Source organism: Hemiscyllium ocellatum, chromosome 10 (genome assembly GCF_020745735.1).
Source record: "Hemiscyllium ocellatum isolate sHemOce1 chromosome 10, sHemOce1.pat.X.cur, whole genome shotgun sequence".
NCBI classification, from domain to species: Eukaryota; Metazoa; Chordata; class Chondrichthyes; order Orectolobiformes; family Hemiscylliidae; genus Hemiscyllium; species Hemiscyllium ocellatum.
In genome coordinates, this window is record NC_083410.1 from 94,187,282 (window position 1) to 94,202,202 (window position 14,921).

Below are 14,921 nucleotides of genomic sequence, written 5' to 3' on the forward strand. Positions count from 1 at the left end.
TTTTTTTTCAGCTTTTACTTTAAGTTAAAAGGCAGGTGTTGCAACTCCTTTGAATGGAGAAACTGCTTTGGCGAGGGGGCTGGGTGATAGTGATTGAGGAGGATAGCAAAGTAACAATCATTTTGATGGATACCTGATCAAACAGGAAAAAACAAAACAGTGTAGTTAACAGTGCATTAAGTGCAATCTGGTTAGATAGTTATTTGAAACAAACAGCGATAGTACTACTAGAGAGTTTATCTTAAATCGAAATTTTATACATGTTTGGATTAGGTACCAGCTTCCTGTGGGACATATTACTTGTGAGAAGGTATAACAATGGTACTTTTAAAAGCAAACCGCGACCGGCTCAAATGAAGAGAATGTTCTTTATCCCTAGAGCAAGTTAGAATTATGATTAGTTGTGAATGTTGAAACTATTCCTTAATAGGAGTTTTCCAGGCTTCTTTTAAGCTAGCAAAAGTTTGATTTTTTTTGCTTCTCTCCAGAGGTAATCAGATTAAACATGGGATGGACACCAGGAGAGGTCTCACTATAATTATGCAGGGCAAACCTTGAATACTTTTTCATTGTCTTTTTGCATATTTAGTTGTTGAAAGATGAATTGTATTTTCATTGTCTTCAGGGAGCCCTTGTGAGTGCCTTGGCGGATGATACCTTGCATCTCTGGAATCTACGTCAGAAAAGGCCTGCCATACTCCATTCTCTTAAATTCAACAAAGAAAGGTAGAATGACTTTGATTTTTTTTTCCCCATCTTGGCATTGTAGTCTATGTAATTGTGTCCATTTTATACAGCTTGTTTTGAATATTTATTTCAATTGTTTGAGATTCATACTTTGCGGTTTATTTCATCAGACCTGTGTGCATAAGAAATAGAAACATGAATAGGGGACATGGTGCTTCAGTGGTTAGCACTGCTGTCTCACAGCATCAGGGACCTGAGTTTGATTCACAGCCTTCAACGTCTCTCTGCTTCCTATTTTAATACTTTGATCTAGCCTCCACAATTCTCTGGATGGAGAATTCAGGCATGCACTACCCTCTGGGAGAAGAAATTCATTTGCATTCCAGTTTTAAGAGTGTCCCCTTATTCTGCAACTACATTCCCTAGTTCAAGGTTCTTCCATCAGTGAAAACATCTTGTCAACATTTACCATGTCAAGCCCCTTCAGAATTTTGTATGTTTTGATCAGATCACTCTTCATTCTCTTAACTAATTAATAAGGGCCTAATCTGTTTAGCTATTATTGATAAGTCAAACCCTTCAGTCTAAGGATTAGACCAACGAATCTCACTTGAACACCATCCAATGCCAGTATATCCTTTCTTAAATATGTGGATTAAAACTCTGCGGTCTTGCAAGCGCCCAGTACAGTTATAACAAGATTTTCTTATTTTTAAACTCTAATCATCTAGCAAGAAATGCCAAAATTCTATTTGCCACTTTAATTACTTGCTGTGGCAGCATGTTAACGTTTTGTGTTTCTTGCACAAGAACAGATTCCTCTCTATTAGATATTTTGGAATCTGTCTCCATTTCATGAATATTATGCCTTTTGTTTTTCCTACCAAAGTTCATGACCTCAAACTTTGCTACACTTACCTCCATCTGCCAAATTTTTGATCAGTCTCCCAAATTATCTATTTTCTTTTGCACATTTCTTATGTCCTTATCACTGCATGATCTCCATGTTGTTCTCCAGTGAATTCTGGAATATTTTGACCAATATCTCCATTAACTCTGCAACTTCTTCCTTAAAGCACGAGGATGCAGGCTATCAAGTCATGGAACATAAATGGTGACTTGTCTGCCTTCAGTCTCATTAGTTTATCAAGTACTTTTTCACTTGTGGTAGAGACAGTTAAAAGATCTTTCCTGTGATTAGCAATTTTCTTACCAGCTATCTTTAAGATGTTTATGATATTTTCTACCATGAAGACTGATGCAAAATATTGGTTTAAATTATCCTTGATGTTCCGTTATCAATTCTCCAGTCAAGCTTCCAAGGGTCCCAGACTCATTTCAGCTATCCATTCTTTTTATTTAACCACAGAAGCTCTTCCTGTGTGGTTTTATATTTTGTGCGACTTACTTTCATCACTTTTCTGCCTTTCCATTATCTCTCTAGTCCTCTGCAGGTTTCAAATGCAATTCTAAATCCTCTGGTCTAACAATAGTTTTTTGTCACTTTGTTTGCCTTAGTTTTAATTGGACACACTCCTTTACTGTCATTATTAATCATGGAGCATTAATCTTTCTTACTGAGGCCTTTTTAAATAGAACACGTTTTGATGAGTGTTGTGAAGTATTTACTTAAATGTTTGCCACTGGTTATCTACTGACTTTTGCAACCTGCTTTAGACCTCTTTCTTTACACCTCTGAAATTCCCCTTCTATAGGATGAAGATAGGTTTAAGACCTAAGCTGCTGTCCCTCAAACTGAATTTGAAGTTCTATCATGTTATGATCTCTACCTCTAGAGGATCGTTAACTATGAGATCTGTTATCAATTCTGTCATTCCACATTGTTAGATCTAAAATACTTTGTTCCTGGATAAGTTGTGTAATGTGCATGGAATTCTGCAGGGGCTTATAGACGACAACCACCCAAACTGATTCATTAACCAGAGGATACTGGACTTGAGATTGTTGGTAGAAGTATCAGAGGGGAGTGAGAGTTTTTATACAAGCTATAATCTGAAATGCACTGCCTGCAAATGCATTTGAAGCCAATTCAGTTATTCTTCAGAAGGTTTCATTGCCTGTTTGCCAAGCTGGTGGGTTTTTTGGCAGATGTGTCATCGCCTTTCTAGGTGACATCATCAATGTTGTGTTGCCTCCTGTGAAGCGCTACTGTACTGTTGCACTTTGAATTGATGTGGTTCTGTTTGAGTTGTTTCCGGTTGGTACTGGTTCCAGGTTTTTCCATTGCAGTGATTTGTATATCAGATCCAGGTCAATGTGTTTGTTGATGGAGTCTGAGGGTGAGTACCATGCTTCCAGGAATTCGCTTGCTGTTCTTTGTTTAGCCGATCCTAGTATTGTTGTATTGCCCCAGTCAAACTCCTAGTTCTTGTCCATGTGTATGGATACCAGATCATGTTGCTTAGTTGCTAGTTGATGTTCATGGATGTGGGTCGCTAGCTGTCTGCCTGTTTGTCCTACACAGTGCAGTCGCTGCATAGGATTTTATAAATTAGGTTTGTCCTGAGCATTGTGGGTATCAGGTCCTTTATTCTGGTGAGCTACTGTCTGTGTGTGGCTGTTGATTTGTGTGCTGTTAAGATCCCTAGTGGTTGGAGCAGTCTAGTTGTCAGTTACGAAATGTCTTTAATATATGGGAGAATAGCCAGTGTGTTGGGGTGTGCCTTGTCGTCCTGGTGTTGCTTGACTGCCAAGCATCTGCAGATGTGGGAGTATCTGTTTTTAGCAAAGACTTTGCATAGGTGTTCTTCTTTCTCTCTACAGTTCCAAGAAGGAATTGCATATATGGCTGAAAAGGGGGAGGGTGACATGATAGTGTGGTAATGTCAATGGGCTACTAATCCAGAGATCCAGGCTAATACTCTGATCGTATAGATTCAACTCATCCTCAGGCCACACATGGCTGCTGGTGGAGTTGTGAATTTAATTTTAAGTAGTATAAAATTTCTGGAATTGACAGCTAGTCTCAACAGTAGGAGCCATGAAACTTATTACTTATTGATGTGAAAAACCCATTTGATTCAGAAATGCCCTTCAGGGAAGGCAATCTGCTGTTCTTGTCCTGTCTGGCCTACAGTGACTCCAGAGTCTAGATTAGAGTGGCGCTGGAAAAGTACAGCAGGTCAGGCAGCATCTGAGGAGCAGGAAAATAGATGTTTCGGGCAAAAGCCCTTCATCAGGAATAGAGGCCAGGTGCAGAGTGGAGAGATAACTGAGAGGGGGGGTGGCGGTCGGAAGAAAGTAGCAGAGAGTACAGTGGGTGAATGGGGGTGGGGATGGAGGTGATAAGTCAGGGAGGAGGGCGGAGTGGATAGTGGAAAGGAAGATAGGCAGGTAGGACAGGTTGTGAGGGCGGTGCTGAGCTGGAAGGTTAGAGCTGGGGTGAGGTGGGGGAAGGGGAAATGAGGAAACTGGTGAAGTCCTCATTGACACCATGGGGTTGAAGTGTTCCAAGGCGAGAGATGAGGCGTTCTTCCTCCAGGCGTCGGGTGGTGAGGGTGTGGCGGTGGAGGAGGCCCAGCCCCTCTCTGTGGGTGTCTCTGAACTGCCACCTGAAATGGCTCAACTTGTCAAACATTTAAAGAGCAATTGGGAATGGGCAACAAATGCTGGCTTTACTAATGATACTCACATCTATAATGAAATTAAAACAGGAAATTTTGTGTGAAGGACTTTAGAAAAATTATTGGAAAAGAGAAACTAATTGGATAAGTCTTTCAGAGAGGCGGTGCAGACATTATCGCGGCATTGTTCCTTGTGTTTTTGAATGTACGATCTCTTTCATTTCAAGTAGCCATTAAATTAGATTGAAGCTGCACTGCTTTTAAATCCTGCCCTCTCACCCACTGCTTATTGTCCAAGGTAAACAAGAGTGACACAAAGGGAGGTGGAATTGGAAGGGAAAGTCATTCCCAGGCCACACTTGCGTGCTGTAAGACACATGCCTAAGCAGCAATGAAAGCAGATATCTCCCTCAGCCACAGGTGGTATCTATTCCCTTGAGACATGGAGGGGGGGTGGAAAATAACAAAGACTAACTCCCCATCGCTCTTGAGGGAATGTAGGTGATGCATGTGGGAAGACGGGATATCTGTATTTCAGTAACGTTGAATTATTGAGAATGCAGATAGTCACAGACCTAAATATTTTTAGTTGGTTTTCCTGTTCCTTGGAATATTATTAAATGCAAAGCAACCACTAGATTATAGGAACTAGAGATAATTTTGAACCAGACATTCTCAGTGGCAAATATTTTTTGACCTTGCAGATAGATTAGTTTTATTTCTGTTCTTTGCTTTTGCACTGAACAAAATGGAAGTTTACTTTTTAAGTTGATCTCATTGATATTAGAAAATATTACTTGTACACAAATGTGGTAGCCAGGAATCCTGTGTGTGTCTTTACCCTTTCAGAGTTGTTAAAAAAAAAGAGGTTTTATGTCTTACCTGTCAGTTTAATTTTTCTTCCCTTGTGCAGAGGCTAAGGCTTATTTGCTCATTGATCAAATTTATGATATCAGGAAGCTCAAGTTGAAAGGTTGATACATTTTCCTCAAACTGGAAGAGCAGAAAATGAGTTGGCAACAAAGTAGGATAACTGCATATGATATCCAATGAGAATACGCAAGGAGAGTCATAGAGATGTACAGCATGGAAACAGACCCTTCGGTCCAGCTTGTCCATGCCGACCAGATATCCTAAATTAATCTAGTCCCTTTTGCCAGCATTTGGACCATTTTCCTCTAAACCTTTCCTATTCATGTTCCCATTCAGATGCCTATTAAATGTTGTAATTGTACCAGCCTCTGGCACCTCATTCCAAAGACTGATCACCCACTGCAAGGAAAGGTTGCCTTTGGGTCCCTTTTCTAAATTTTTCCCCTCTCTTTAAACCTGTGCTCTCTAGTTTTGGACCTCCCTACCCTGGTGAAAAGACCTTTGCTTTTTACCCTATACATGTTCCTAGTGATCTTATAAATCTCTAAGGTCACCCCTTAACCTTTGTCTGAGGGGAAAATAGCCCCAGCCTATTCAGCCTCTCCCTATAGCACAAATCCTTTAACCCCGGTAACATCTTTTATAAATCTTTTCTGAACCCTTTCAAGTTTCACAAAAGCCTTCCTATAGCAGGGAGACCAGAATTGAATGCAGTATTCCAAAAATGACCTAACCCAATGTCCTCTACAGCTGCAACATGATCTCCCAACTCCTATACTCAATGCACTGATCATTAAAGGCATATATGCCTTCACTAACCTGTCTACCTGCAACTCTACTTTAAAGAAACTATGCACCTGTACTCCAAGGTCTCTTTCAGCAACATCCCAGGACTTCACCAGTAAGTGTATAAGTCCTGCCTTGATTTGCCTTTCCAAAATGCAGCACCTAACATTTATCTAAATTAAGTTCCACCTGCTGCCACTCAGCTCATGTGATCAAGGTCCTGTTGTACTCTGAGGTAACCTTTTTCGCTGTCCACTACACCAATAATTTAGGTTACATCTGTAAACTTACTAACCATACTTTCTATGTTCACATCCAAAGAATTTACATAAATGACAAAAAGCAGTGGATCCTGGTGGCACACCGCTGGTCACAGGCCTCCAGTCTGAAAAGCAACCCTCCACCACCACCCTCTTTCTTATGCTGGATAAGAGTAACCTCCATAGATTTTGATTTTAAACTTTCTTGTGCTGTGCAACAGCAAATGTAGTCTTTCTTTAAGCCAGATTTGAAATGCTGAAGCCAATAAGCCTTTCGAAGAGTAGTTTGCTACAAGTTTTGATCCAAGAGTGCATGCTAGATTAGTTCTTGCTGCCCACAGTGCATGTAACATCAGTTTTTAAAAAAAATACGGACTCTTGATTGTGGAACATTCAAATTTAGAGCAGGAGTAGATCATTTGATACTTAATGCCTGCTGTCATTTAATGCGATCACGGCTGATCTGATTGTTGTCTCTACTTTTCCTGTCTATTCTCTCTACCCTTATTATCTTAACTGAGTTAGGCAGAGACCCCTGTCAGTGTTGAAGAGATCAGTTTGACACGTATGGCCAATGGCTTTTCATGGTGACAGTATTCAAGTTTTATTTAATTAGGCATTCAGACCCTAGATGTTATTTCACACCCCTATTAATTATGCCCTACTGCAAATCAGACAGCTAGCTTTGAGTCTTGAATACTGATCTTGAGTACTAGGTTGTATTCCGAAAACTGATTTGTATTTCCCAAAACACAAATGGGGAATAGTCTTCCGAATACTGATCTTTAGTACCAAACCCAGTACTATTATTGAATATTAGATTTTGCTCTGAACATGGCAATGCATACTGGACTATGTAGCATTTACTGATCCTGTCTACCGAGCAATATTGTGAAAACTGAACGTGAGTAGCAATTTGTATGCCAAGTAAAAATCCCTCCAACCACAAAATATCCCCAGCATGGAGCCCATACCTTTATTGTCACTTCATATGCTGAAAATATGTTGCTGGAAAAGCGCAGCAGATCAGGCAGCATCCAAGGAGCAGGGGAATCGACGTTTCGGGCATGAGCCCTTCTTCAGGAATGAGGAAAGTTTCCAGCAGGCTAAGGTAAAATGTAGGGAGGAGGGACTTGGGGGAAGGGCGTTGGAAATGCGATAGGTGGAAGGAGGTCAAGGTGAGGGTGATGGGCTGAAATAGGGGTGGGGGCGGAGAGGTCAGGAAGAAGATGGCAGGTTAGGAAGGCGGTGCTGAGTTCGAGGGATTTGACTGAGACAAGGTGGGGGGAGTGGAACTGAGGAAACTGGAGAAATCTGAGTTCATCCCTTGTAGTTGGAGGGTTCCTAGGCGGAAGATGAGGCGCTCTTCCTCCAGCCATCGTGTTGCTATGGTCTGGCGATAGAGGAGTCCAAGGACCTGCATATCCTTGGTGGAATGGGAGGGGTAGTTGAAATGTTGAGCCACGGGGTGGTTGTGTTGGTTGGTGCGGGTGTTTCAGAGGTGTCCTCTGAAATGTTCCACAAGTAGGCGGCCTGACCCCCCAATATAGAGGAGGCCACATCGGGTGCAGCGGATGCAGTAAATGATGTGTGTGGAGTTGCAGGTGAATTTGTGGTGGATATGGAAGGATCCCTTGGGGGCCTTGGAGGGAAGTAAGGGGGGAGGTGTGGGCGCAAGTTTGCATTTCTTGCAGTTGCAGGGGAAGGTGCCGGGAGTGGAGGTTGGGTTGGTGGGGGGTGTGGACCTGATGAGGGAGTCACGGAGGGAGTGGTCCCTCCTTTCCCCATTTCCCCTCCCCTCACTGTCTCAGTCAAATCCCTTGAACTCAGCACCGCCTTCCTAATCTACAATCTTCTTCCTGACCCCTCCGGCCTATCACCGTCACCCTGACCTCCTTCCACCTATCGCGTGTCCAGCACCCTTCCTCCCTACCTTTTATCTTAGCCTGCTGGATACAGTTTCCTCATTCCTGAAGAAGGGCTCATGCCCGAAATGTCGATTCTTCTGCTCCTTGGATACTGCCTGACCTGCTGCGCTTTTCCAGCAACATATTTTCAGCTCTGATCTCCAGCATCTGCAGTCCTCACTTTCTCCTGTCACTTCATATGGACCACCAGCCTCCAAGCACACACCAAGCAGTGCTAATTAATATCCATTCTAATGTTGAGAGTGAGTAATGAACACATTGGGCTGCACAATGGCTGTGGTTAATAGGGCTGCCTCGTAGCATTTGGGACCAGAGTTTGATTCCAGCTTCAGGTGACTGCCTGTGTGGAGTTTGCACATCCTCCCCGTGTCTGTGTGGGTTTCTTCTGGATGCTTCAGTTTCCTCCCATACCCCAAAGATGTGCAGGTTAGTTGAATTAACGTAGTGTTCAGGGATGTTTAGGTTAGGTGCAGTAGTTAGAGGTAAATAAATAGTAATAGAGTAGGGAGCTGGATCACTCTTCGGAGGGTTGATGTGGTCTTGTTGGGCCTAATGGCCTGTTTCCACACCGTGGGGATTCTATGATTAACAGATTGCAGCAGTTACAAAAATCGTTCTGAGTACTGTAATGGAGAAAATATCAGATTTTACGTCCAGGGCACTGTACAGATGTTGAGGTCATCTGTGATACTGGTATGGATGTTGGATTATCTCCCAAGTGCACATAATAAAAAATTAAACTGTATCCCATGAAACAGATCAAATCCTAGTATTGCATTGTAACTGGTGTACTAATACTGACCGTTGGACCACTCTCCTGAGCATTGTCACTGAATATTGGATCGTTGTCCAAGTGCTGGAATTGTGTAACCGACTGCATTGCAAATACCAAGTCTGAGTAAATACTTTTCCTGAGCATTTATTTTATTTACCAGACCATACCCAATGCTCTGGTACTGAAAGTCTCAACGAGTCTAGAGTATTGATGCTTGTGTTGGCCTGAAAACAAATACCAGATTGCATACAAAATAAAGATGCAATCTGAGTAATAGGTTCCAAGAACTAATAGAGAACATGCAACGTTATCCAAATATGTTACTAATTTATTGTATCTTATTTCAACATTTTGATCTTGAATACTTGAAAACGTTCAGAGCACTACTCATGGATTGTATGCCTAACAAATGTCAGATTTTATCCATATTCGTGATCCCAAGTACTACAGAGTTCTTATCCTCGATACCAGTTCATCTACTTTTATATGAAAGTACATATTGTGTACTGGTCCCCAATAGCAAACGAGTTGGTATTGAGTATGGATCCCAGGTACTGTACCCCATTTGGTGTCCAAGTGTCAAACCTCATCCAGAACATTGGTAAATGAAAGCCAGATCCGTATTCACAATATGGACCTGGAGTTTTGAGCTGAGCACCAAAATTAATTTTCAGACGGTTTCCATTATTTTGTATGGATTATCAGACTGTACTCGGTGCATGTTCCAAGTAACAAATCCTGAGTACATACCCTGAATAAGGATCTATAATCTTCGGGTATATATAGATCTTATCTTTATACTGTAGGCTATCACACTATATAGTGAGTCCTATTCCAAGCACTGATCAAGTACAAAAATTCATCCCAAATATTGAGTCAAGTAACAAACTGTGTCCTTAGTACCAGTCTTATCCTGGGTGTTATCTTGAATGTTGGACTATATCCAGGCTGCTGTAACTGAATATCAGATAGGACCCTGAGTATCTGGAGTACAAGACATAATTATAGGTACCAAGCGTTGTTCTAGAGTACTAAATTATGTCTAAGTATTAGTACGCATTATTCCCCCTCATTATTAAAACACCCTTTAAATATAAAGTTCATATTATGTCTGTGAAAATTGGTCCTTTAGCTAAAAAAAAAAGTTGTTGTTCCGATATTGAGCCAGAATCCGAGTAGAGGCATAGAATATATAACCATAATCCGAGTACAGATCACAAGTAGCAGATGCAGATGTCTTGACTATTGATGCTAAGTACAAAATCTAACCGGAGTAGTAGACTTTTCCTCATATACTAATTTAATAGACTTTCTTGTATGTTAGTCTCAGCTACGAACTTGAATGTTCTCCCAGATGAGAGTGTGTCCAGAGTCTTGTTCATGAATATTGACACAATACTAGATCCAATTTCATATTCCAAGTAGCATTATCATCCATCCTTCCTTCTGAAGTCCTTGAATGTGTGGTTGCCTCCAAAGTCAGTGCCCATCCTTCTCAATTTGATGCTGAATCCCTCTAATCTGCTTTCTGCAGTAACAAGCCACCTCTTCTCAAAGACAGACAGACATAATATTGTGTGACGAAGGCAAACTCGACCCCTCTCCTCCCTGACCCATATGCAACTATTGACATGGTTGACCATGTTTGTCTCCTCTGACAATGTCCCACTGTTGGATGGGACTGCTCTTACTTATTTCTTTTTGCAAGTATGGAAACATAGAAACAAAGATTATGGCATAACCAATCAACCCTCTGAGGCTGCTCACCCATTCATTGTGATCATGTCTGATACTCCATATCTTAATGCCATACTCCTGCTTTCTTCCCCTGATCCTTAAAGCCTAAAAATACCTTTAAACACCCTTGGGGTTTTTTCAAGAAAAATTTTATCTTTCTTGAATATATTCAGAGCCTTAGCCTCCATGGCTTCCATGGTGGAGTGTTTCACAGATTCACTCACTACCCTCTTAATTGTAAATGGTCGATCCATATCCTGACCGTATCATCTCCCTGATTCTCGACTCCCTAACAAGTGAAAACATCGTCGCTCTATCCAGTTGTTTAGAATCTTACCCGCTTCAATCAGATACCCTCTCATTCTTCTAAACTCTGGCTTGACTGGACGTGTCTTCTGGAATCTCTCCTCACAGGGTAGTCCTGCCATCCTTAGTATCTACTTAATGAACCTTTGCTGCACTTCCTCTTTATGGCAAGTGTGTCCTTTCTTGGGTTGGGAGATCAAAACTGCATGCAGTACACCAGATGTGGTCTTTCCAGGACACTGAATAACTGCAATAAGATATCCCTACTTTTGAACTCGGATGCTCTTGCAATGAAGGCTAACATACCATTTGCCTTCCTAATTGCTTGCTGCTGCTTCACTTTTACTGACCAGTTAACAAGGACATCCAGATCCCTCTGTGAATCCACACTTTCAATATATCACCATTTGTACAGTGTTGCTTTCAATTTTTTCCACACTAAAGTGAAACCATGTTGCACTGTGTCTGCCATATGTTTTTTCCACTCATTCAATTTACCTAAATCACCTTGCAGTCTCTTTGCACCTTTAAATGCTTAACCCATCCAGTGTTTGTATTACCAGCAAACCTGGAAATGTTGCATCTGGTCCTTTCATCAGGTCATTTAATACATTTTGCTGGGACCTAAGCACTGATTACTGCAGTTCTCCATTCCCTGCCACTTGGCAAAGACCAATTTATTCTCATTGTTTCCTATTCGTTGACCTAATCATGATCCATGGCAATTTAATGCCCCCATCCCATGTGGTTTAACTTTGCTCACTAACTTCTTATGAAGGACCTTATCAAAAGCCTTCTGAAAAATCTAAATACACCACATTATATTCTCCTTTAACTTCTAGTTATATCCTCAAAAATCTCCTGTAGAGTTGCTCAGCATGATTTCTCTTTTGTAAATTCATGCTGACTGTTGCTATGTTCCAATTGGTTTGCAATTAAATCGTTTATAACGGCCACCAGCATTTCCCCTACATTGATGTTAAGCTAACCCTGTGTTTCCCCCCCCCCCCCCCCACCTCTCTTGCTGGCCGCTGCTGCCCCCTCTCTGCCTGCCCCTCTTCCCCCACCTTTTAAACACATTAGCTAGTTAGTACTCCATAGGAACTGCATCAACAGCTATAGAATTTTGGAAGATGCTTAATATTGCCAAACTACATCCTTAGTACTTTAGGATAAAGAATCAGGCCCTGGTGATTTCAGTCTTTAACCCTACTTATCTCCCATTTTCTTATTAATGCTGATTCCCTTCAATTCTGCCTTCTCACTAGACCCTTGGCTCTCAGCATTTTCAGGGAGTTTTTTTTGCTGCCCTCTTTTGTGAAGATGGAATCAAAGCTTCTTTTTTTTTTCGCTATTTCCTAGTTTCCTTTTGTTGTTTCCCCAGCTTCTGTCTGTAAGGAACCTACATTTGTCTCACATCTTTCTCTCTTCAACTATTTATAGAAGCTTTAATGGTCAGTATCTATGTCGCTGCAATTTTATACTAATGCTCTTGTTTTCCCTCTTGATAAAACTTTTTTTTTGTCTTTTCTTTTATTCTAAAATGCTAATTCTCGGGCTTGCTGCTTTTACTATCAATTTTTTTGTCTTCTCTTTGTATGCCTTGACCGAGCCACCTTTCCTTTATTTTTACGTCAGAGAGGAATGAATATTTCTTATAATTTGAGCATGTTTTTAAAATATGAGCCATTGTCTATCCACCATTAATTCCTTGAGTAAAGTTCCTCAATCCATCTGTGCCAATTTATACCTTTATTTCCCTTTATTTAGATTTAGGATTTCAGTTTCAAATTTGACTATTTTTAATTCTCCATATTAATCAAGAATTCATATTACTGGCACTATTCCACAAGGGATCCCATGTAAAATTGTTAAATAATCCTTTCTTGTCACATAGTGTATTGAATCTTGAATAGCATATTCTCTGGTTAGTTCCTTTAACATGTGGGTCTTTTAAAAAAAACACCATGTACATCAGGAAATCCTTGCTAGTGGTTGTCCAATCAGATGTAAAGTCTCCCATGACTACAATTGTACACTTTTATTGCATGCATCTTTGATTTCTTGTTTAGTGCTTTTGCTTGCATTTCTACTACTGCTTGGGGGCCTATGCACAATTCCCAACAGTTCTTTTGTCCCTTGATGTTTCTTATCTCCACCATACAGATTCCACATCGTGATTTTCTGAGCCCGTATTCTTCCTTCCTTTTCCATTGATTTTATCCTTCATAAGCAATGCTGTTCCGCCTCTTTTCCCTTTTTACCTGTCCTTCCTAAATAACGAATACCCCTGGATGTTCAATTCCCTGGTGGTAATCCTACAGTCATGTCTCTGTAATTTTAACTACAGTATATCGCAATCATTTATATATAGTTATGATGCTAATTCATCTACCATACTGAGGATCCTCTGTGTATTAAGGCACACATCACACTTTTAACTTTGTCCATCACCTTAGCTTTATTTTGCATTATTGCCTTATTCTTTAATTGCCGTTGTTCGTCTGTCTTCCACATCTTCTTAACTGTCTTTTTTCTATCTTTGTTTCTTTTTCTTTTGTCTCTCTGGTCAGTTTCCCATTCCCCTTCCTCTCTTGTATAATCTCTGCCCAACAGCAAGTAACAAACATCCCCTGTGCCCAATGGCATTGGAGGGCATCCAAGATCCTACTTTCCCTGGTGTCCCACTACGTCTCCCTTTGCCCTCAAGTTCTGAGCTAAATGTTGCCCCTTAGCAAGTCATTTGAATGCACAGCATTTTTCCCATGCATGTTGATGGGAACCACTTCTTATTTTTAAAAGCTTTTTTGATTTCTCCACTTTTGAATGATTAGACTGTATATCCAATGTCTACTGCTGGGGTGTTCAAATAGAACTGTGATCCTTGTACTCTCAGTCAGTTGCAATCACTGGTCCCAATCTACATCTAATTCTCACTGGCACAAGTGCCACACTCGTGGCACACCCTCTCAGCTGATGGGCAAAATATTGAGGGGGAAATAATTATGAACATGCGACCATTTGGTCGGATATCATCTTTGAGAAGAGGTAATAGCCAAGGTGGAAGGATTCTAAGTAGCTCAAATGACCAAAATATGAATGTCCCAGACAAAAGTGTGATGCACCATATTGTGTGAATTAGTTATTGACACTAGCAATGTCATATATCCTTGGAAAGATGGTCTCTTCAAGCCTTGGTCACCAACCTGCAGGGGAGAAGTAAACTCTTACTCAATTTCTCTGACTTTAACACCTGCCTGCTAATATCGTAGTTTGCTTCAGCTGAGCTCCACACTTAGAGGGTGAGTTTGATCAATACAAATTGTACTCCATCTTAGAGGTCCTTTGTGCAGGCAGGAAAGAAAAATATTGCATGCCAGTTGCACACAAGAAATTCCTGCAATAATTGGCAAGGGCAAAAAGGGTAGGTGTAAGATGATACTTGTGGCCAAAGGTCCATTGCTGCATTATGGTGGCTCTAGTTATTGATCAATTTGACCCAGAGTTGTCAACATTATCTAGTGGTACCTTTGGGAACCAACCAGTAGTTATGATGGGCAACATAGTTTGTTCTTGTATGGAGAGACACTGAGAAGAATTGGTTTAGAGGACAGTTCATCTCCCCAGTATGTCAGCAAGCATCTCTTAATATATCCATGTTTTTTCAGAAGAAAATGCTATTCCTACTTCAGATAGTGGAAGAGAAAAATTCTGAAACACTCCTGTTAGTACATGAAAAACAGTGCTCAACTCTAATCACAGCATTACCCTCAATGACTCAACCATTGTGATGCTCAAACTAGCCAAATTTAGACAATATTACAATGGCTGTGAGGTGAGGTCTGTTTCTTTGAGTAAGGCAGCCTGACAGGGGCCAGTGTTGGCTACATTCTCTATTGGAAGGTGGACCTTGTGCTGAAAGCACCACTTATCTTCCTGATGAAGAAAACTTGCTACTAAACTTCTGAGTCCTCCAACTGACCAT

At 41.0% G+C, this 14,921-nt stretch overlaps 1 protein-coding gene across 7 annotated transcripts in view; it reads left to right on the plus strand.

Moving 5' to 3' along the window:
- stxbp5a (syntaxin binding protein 5a (tomosyn)) overlaps positions 1–14,921 on the plus strand; it is a 231,444-nt gene that overhangs the window by 35,973 nt on the left and 180,550 nt on the right. For all 7 annotated transcript variants that reach the window (XM_060831736.1, XM_060831737.1, XM_060831741.1 and 4 more), the window contains exon 4: positions 626–726. In XM_060831736.1, coding sequence (XP_060687719.1) covers positions 626–726 — 101 coding nt within the window. The remainder of the gene's footprint in view (positions 1–625; positions 727–14,921) is intronic.